This window comes from Coregonus clupeaformis, unplaced genomic scaffold (assembly GCF_020615455.1).
Source record: "Coregonus clupeaformis isolate EN_2021a unplaced genomic scaffold, ASM2061545v1 scaf0981, whole genome shotgun sequence".
In the NCBI taxonomy this organism is placed as follows: Eukaryota; Metazoa; Chordata; class Actinopteri; order Salmoniformes; family Salmonidae; genus Coregonus; species Coregonus clupeaformis.
Genome location: NW_025534435.1, coordinates 126,061 through 133,063, shown reverse-complemented (window position 1 = coordinate 133,063; position 7,003 = coordinate 126,061). Strand labels below are relative to the sequence as shown.

Sequence of the window (7,003 nt, the reverse complement as noted above, 5' to 3'; positions counted from 1 at the left end):
GAGCAGGCTGAAAGGATGATTAGATGAAGAGAGGGGGAAAGAGACAAGACAGACGTAGGTGGTTCCACCGTATGAATTGTGTCAGACGTGATGTGATGCCAATGTGTAGTAGTTGAAAGTTAGATGTCTGGTGTTGAACTTCCATTTAGGTTGTGTCTTTCTTGTTATTAAAGTCAATTAAAGCCCTTAAAAAATGAATTATAATATAATAATAATATGCCATTTAGCAGACGCTTTTATCCAAAGCGACTTACAGTCATGCGTGCATACATTTTTGTGTATGGGTGGTCCCGGGGAATCGAACCCACTACCCTGGCGTTACAAGCGCCATGCTCTACCAGCTAGTGGACAGGGGAGGTACTGCGCTACGCCACATCACGGTTAGCAGGAAGGATTTCTTAGAAACGGCTGTTTAAAACGAAAGTGGAAGCGAGGTTTTACTGGAATCGCTAGTAGGTGGAGCTGGGTAGGTATCGGCTCCGGTCTGAACGTTTATTTAGCTCCTTATCAAACACCAGCCGACAGATGATCGAACCAACACGGAGAGAGAGAGGGAGAGGGCGTGAAAAAAATGTGGATATACTTTAACCGAATCACCAATTCTATACAAATCGGATGACCGACCGCGCCTTCTCTTGACTATTCTGGAAGTGTATTTGGTGATCACGAACCAGGAGGAATACCCGCTGGGATTCTGGCTAAAAACGGATTCAGTTAAGGAAAAGTGCCTCAGAAAAAATTGCATTGCACTCGTTTTGCAAAACGGTAAGAATATTTGAACATTGCAGCATATTATGGATTTGTAAAAAAAAAAAAGGTGCATATTTGTGTTTTTTCCCCGCCCGTTTCGTCAAATAGATTTTAGTTTTGCAACATTGATTATTATTGTGCAATGAAATTGTCCCGTAATAAAGCAGCCTGACAATGCATCATTTTGACATGATAATTACATAGTCATAAAATACTTTTTTTTTTGCCCAGACAACAGTCAACATGACAAGCAGTATAATATATTCATTAAAAATATGATTCCCGTTTTGCTTTCTAGCGGTCAGGTTGTGCGGTTAGTTGACTGTGGGGGGCACTCAGCAGGGAGAGTGAATCGCCTATTATTATAGGACAGGATTCAAGTCCTTGAGTGGGCCAGGGCCAGTGAAACAGTTAAGTGCCATTTAACTACAGTACATTGAACAGCTTTAGGAGTTGTGATCCAGGCTGGGATGGGGATAGCTATGATGGGGAATGATTATAATCCAGGCTTGTTCTCTCAGCAACAATTCTCACTTTTTCAGGTTTGGACTTTTTTGCCACAACATCAGTGGGCCTACCAGTTGGTTACACACCTCAGCTAGGGTTGTTTGGGCTTGGCCTAGTCAGCAACACAGCCCCGGTCCTTATGAGCAGACAGGCAGGCAGGCAGACAGACAGACAGGCAGACAGACAGACAGGCAGACAGGCAGAAAGGCAGACAGACAGGGAGGCAGGCTGACAGACAGACAGACAGGCAGACAGACAGACAGACAGACAGGCAGAAAGGCAGACAGACAGGGAGGCAGGCAGACAGACAAGTAGGCAGGCAGACAGACAGACAGACAGACAGACAGAAAGGCAGACAGACAGACAGGCAAAAAGGCAGACAGACAGGGAGGCAGGCTGACAAGCAGGCAGACAGACAGGGAGGCAGCTGTACCGTTATGATCTTGTCGTTGACGTCTGATCAGTTGTCACAGCACTGTGTAAACTCAGTACAACAACTAGGCTACTGATGTAAAAAAGGCTTTATGAAATACATTTGGTAACTAACTTTAAACATCATTAGTTTATTGGACAAAACTAAAATGACGTGGAAACGGCAGAGAGGCATTTTCTAAAGACTTTCTTTATTTCAACAAATGATGGAAAACTGTGTTTTTCCAATAAAATGACTTTCAAGGATGCCGGAATTGCTTCCGCCTTGCTTTCCTGGTTGGCTGGCAAGTTTCACCGTTTTACCGGAGTGCAAGTTTCACCGTGGCGATACGTTGGCACATGAGAATTATTAGAATACGGCAAATATTAGTCAAATGATTGCGATCTATCCATGCTATCCATGTTAAGGAGCGCGGTTTTAGGCGGGGTCATGTTTCGGAGGAAGCATGACTTGACCTTCACCTCTCCCGAGCCCGTTGGTCGGAGGAAGCATGACTTGACCTTCACCTCTCCCGAGCCCGTTGGTCGGAGGAAGCATGACTTGACCTTCGCCTCTCCCGAGCCCGTTGGTCGGAGGAAGCATGACTTGACCTTCACCTCTCCCGAGCCCTTTGGTCGGAGGAAGCATGACTTGACCTTCGCCTCTCCCGAGCCCGTTGGTCGGAGGAAGCATGACTTGACCTTCGCCTCTCCCGAGCCCGTTGGTCGGAGGAAGCATGACTTGACCTTCGCCTCTCCCGAGCCCGTTGGTCGGAGGAAGCATGACTTGACCTTCACCTCTCCCGAGCCCGTTGGTCGGAGGAAGCATGACTTGACCTTCACCTCTCCCGAGCCCGTTGGTCGGAGGAAGCATGACTTGACCTTCACCTCTCCCGAGCCCGTTGGTCGGAGGACGCATGACTTGACCTTCGCCTCTCCCGAGCCCGTTGGTCGGAGGAAGCATGACTTGACCTTCACCTCTCCCGAGCCCGTTGGGGAGTTGTAGTGATGAGACCAGATCGTAATTGGATATGACGAAAAAGGGGGGGGGTAAAATACACTTAAAAATATATATATATCATAATAATAATAATTGGTGTGACCTCATTATGTCCAGCAGTTTTTATTGATGCAAGATAGTTAAAGGTGCAATATGCAGAAATCGCTCCGCCATTTTACTAGTTGCTGAAATTCCAATAGTTTGCCTATTATCAGTTTATATGTGACAAAACAAGCAGTCATTGCACCATCTAAACCTCTGTGAAATATATTTTCCATAACAGTAAATGTAGTATTTTCAGCAGTTTTAAGCTGGTGGACAAAACCAAAAAGTACAAGAAGCAAAAAAAACTAAACTTCACAACGGGAAGCATAGAAATAACACACATAGAACAGATCTACCGCTTCGTAGACTTGCTTTCAATGAGAATGACAGATCTACAATTCACATTTCTTACGTATTGCAGCTTTAAATGGAAACGCAACCATAGCAGGCAATTGTCACGTCGATTTTCTACGCAAAAAAAAAAAAACACTGGACAAGTTTAATGGAAACATAGCTACCTTCATAAGTAGTGGTCGTAGTCATCTAATGGTCTCCCTCTCTCCCTCCATCTCTCCCCCCACCCCACTTTCTTCCCCTCCCTCCCTCTCTCCCCCACCCCACTTTCTTCCCCTCCCTCCCTCCCTCCATCTCTCCCCCCACCCCACTTTCTTCCCCTCCCTCCCTCCCTCCATCTCTCCCCCCACCCCACTTTCTTCCCCCTCCCTCTCTCCCTCCATCTCTCCCCCACCCCACTTTCTTCCCCCTAACTCCCTCCCTCAGGATGCCAGGGTACTGTGTAGCGATGGGAGAGGGTTGGGACCGCTCTCCCCTGTAGGATGGTCGCTCATAGCACTTTGGAAGAACAAGACACAACAACAACAACAACAACAACAACACCTTCATCATCACCACCATCACCTCCTAGATCCAGGGACACCTCCACCCTCCTCTCGACTCCGCACTCCGACCACCACGCAACCTCACCACCATCATCATCCTCATCATCATCATCATCAGTCCACCACTCCTCCCAGTCACACCGTCAGCAGCCGTCCAACCAGTGTGTGGCAACCCCTATCCCATTACCAGACCAGTTAGACCACCAGCCCCTCCCCACCCGGGTCCCAGTCTCCACCCACTTTCCTCTGTTCCGCTGCCAGGGAGACTTCCTGTTAATCACCCGGACGGCCTCCATGTTGGAGCGCTCCGGCTTCTACTGGGGCCCCCTAGGAGTGGTGGAGGTAATTAAAACAATACATATATCTATTTTATCTATCACCCCTTTCAGAGCCTGGTTCCTCTCGAGGTTTCTTCCTAGGGTTCCTGCCTTTCTAAAGGAGTTTTTCCCTAGCCACCGTGCTTCTACATCTGCATCGCTTGCTGTTTGGGTTTTTTTTTAGGCTGGGTTTCTGTATAAGCACTTTGTGACATCTGCTGTTGTAAAAAAGAGCATTATTAAAATACATTTGATTGATTGATCAAATGTTATTTATATAACCTTTTCACAACAATAATAGTCAGAAATTGCCTGAGAGGAACAGAGAGACGGCTGTCATTAAACGATTAAAAGTGCACATCCAGATTTCAATACAACTAGATTATATGAAGTTAAAGGAGAAGTTCATTTTTTTTTTTTTACAACCAAATCTCTATTTTTTTTTATGTAAACGGCATGTTATAGAAGGATCCAGACACCTTTTTTTGTTGTTGTGATTTCACATATTTTTTGAGAAACTCATCCCAAACTGCAAATCACTGCCCTCATCCTCTCTGTGTAGTCTCTATTGGGGGGACCTTAAAAAAAAACCCATTAGCTCCAGAATCACCCAAATATTGTCCTTTTAGAAACGGCAAAGCTCTCAGTAATAGTGACGCAGGTCGTTAGATATATATATATATATATATATATGCCATTTAGCAGACGCTTTTTATCCAAAGCGACTTACAGTCATGCGTGCATACATTTTTTTTTTGTGTATGGGTGGTCCCGGGGATCGAACCCACTACCTTGGCGTTACAAGCGCCGTGCTCTACCAGTTGAGCTACAGAGGACGGATGTTGTACAAATTAAATTGTGTTAATTCCGAACTGTGTCCGTTATTGTCCATTTTGTTTGCGACTTGGACCATTTCCATCAACAATTTAGATTTGGTTGTAAATTATTATTTTTTTTAAATAAAAAGACTTCTCCTTTGAACCTGAAGTATTCAACCTATTTGGGCCTTAGAACTTGACATATTTTAAACAGGAATTATTCATTTATTACATAACATTATATTTTTAAGTGTTTTAATTATTTCTAAATGTTACTGTTATCATCTGGGATCAAATGAACATCTTGTTTAATTGCATGTATTATTTTGAACTTAAATGAAACTCAATGAAATTCATTATTTATTGATTTGATATTTATTCTGTGTCCTCTGTTGTTCTCCCCCCCCCAGGCTCACAGCCGACTGAAGGACGTTGCCACGGGAACATTCTTGATCCGGGACAGTCGCAAGAAGGACGTCTTCTTCACGTTGTCCTACCGCGCGGCCAGCGGCCCCGTCAGCGTACGAATCATCTTAAAGGAACAGCACTTCAGCCTGGAAGGAAGTGAGCACTCCTTCCCCTGCCTCTTCGTCCTGCTGGAACATTACATCAATTCCTCGAAGAAAAGCCTGAGCGTTCCGTACAGGAAACAGCGCCCCACGCTCCAGGACCTGTGCAGGAAACGGGTCGTGGAGTCGTGCGGCGGCGAGGTGGAGCGGGTCGAGAGGGTCCCCGTCAACCAAGTCCTGAAAGACTTCCTGTTAGAGTTCCCATACAGGATATGATGTCACAGGGGACGCCGTTGAGGCGGGACTTGGCTAACGGAGTTTCAGGACTAAAAACGACTTGCATCGGGTTGGTACTGAAGGGTTTTGGGTTGGTTGCGTTGGAACTAGAGACCGGGTCGTGGTTAGAAACACGGTCCTATTCTCTACACAGTGCACTACGTTTGGTCAGGGTCAGAGGTCATAGTGAGCCATGTCACAGTTGGTCTCGGTTGGGTTTATCCGGTCGGTCCCTGGAGGATTTTAAGGACCGTACGTGGACCACAACGACTGGTTATGGAGTGGCTGCATTAAAGAACCACTGGGGCGGTTGCGTTACGGTCCAGGCCGCTGACCGTGCGAGGTGGACAGTATGGCGGAGGTTAGGGTTAGTGGACCGGTTCTGCCATTCTAGGCAGGGCCGGGTTCGCTGTAGCAGAAGAACTGAGCCACAACAACAATACTTTACCGGCAATGTTTACAATGTTGTTTACAATGTTTACAGTCTTTACAATGTTCACAAAGACCAGGAATGTTTACGCTACACAATATCACAGTACTGTATGTATAACTGCGTACTCTCTGGTACTAACAGGTATAACTGTGTACTCTCTGGTACTAACAGGTATAACTGCGTACTCTCTGGTACTATCAGGTATAACTGTGTACTCTCTGGTACTAACAGGTATAACTGCGTACTCTCTGGTACTAACAGGTATAACTGTGTACTCTCTGGTACTAACAGGTATAACTGTGTACTATGTAGTACTAGATTCATATCTGCTGTGCAGACGTTCTCCTCTAGGAGTGTTTTAATGGATAATAAATGTGACGTGTGTATATATTTCAGCCTCGTCTTCCTGTCGGTCTGTGCGTTGCTGTAAGACAATGGGAGTGACCTGAAGCCCGGAACAGATCTAGAGCCAGCTAGGTTACCTAAAGCAGGAAGTTACCTACACGTAACAGTTAAGCACAACCAGAGGGAGGTCAACTCACAGCTCTAGAGTGTGTGTGTGTGTGTGTGTGTATTGTGTGTGTGTGTGTGTGTGTGTGTGTGTGTGTCACTAAACTGATATGACTCATAGCGGTAGTTATTCATCAGTCACACAGACAGACAAAGTGTGTGTGAGGTTGCTGTGACAACGCTGGGTACAGTAGGTAACTGCGGTGACGCATCAAGGAGCCAGGTGGGCTGAGCTATGATAGTAAACGCTGTGTGTGTGTGTAGTGTGTGTGTGTAGTGTGTGTGTAGTGTGGTCTCGGTCTATTACCAGAAGTGGAGGGAAGTGAAGAATAGAGGTCTGTCAGTAAAATATGTTTCTGTCAGAGAGGCCAGCCTGTCTCGCCGTGTGTGTGTGTGGTTAAGTCAGAACAGCTCGTGATGAGTAATAGAAGGTGAAAGGTCGATAACCTCCATGTAAAAATCACACATCTGATTCGCAACGACAGGGAAACACTGGTAGTGATGCTGTCAGTACGTAGATGATTACTG

General features: G+C 45.9%; 1 protein-coding gene across 2 annotated transcripts; it reads left to right on the top strand.

The window, feature by feature from the left end:
* The first annotated feature begins 397 nt into the window (after nt 1–397).
* On the top strand, nt 398–6,360 carry LOC121557208 (suppressor of cytokine signaling 1). Of its 2 annotated transcripts, XR_005998331.2 has the most exons (4): nt 398–765; nt 3,494–3,954; nt 5,158–6,076; nt 6,197–6,360. XR_005998331.2 is itself a non-coding variant. In XM_041871043.2 (3 exons), exons 2-3 carry the CDS (start codon nt 3,550–3,552, stop codon nt 5,530–5,532), a joined length of 780 nt encoding a protein of 259 aa, XP_041726977.1. In that variant the 5' UTR covers nt 398–765; nt 3,494–3,549; the 3' UTR covers nt 5,533–6,360. The 2 variants fall into 2 exon arrangements, 1 of the variants encoding a protein (XP_041726977.1); XM_041871043.2 differs by having other exon boundaries at nt 5,158–6,360.
* Nucleotides 6,361–7,003: the final 643 nt, after the last annotated feature.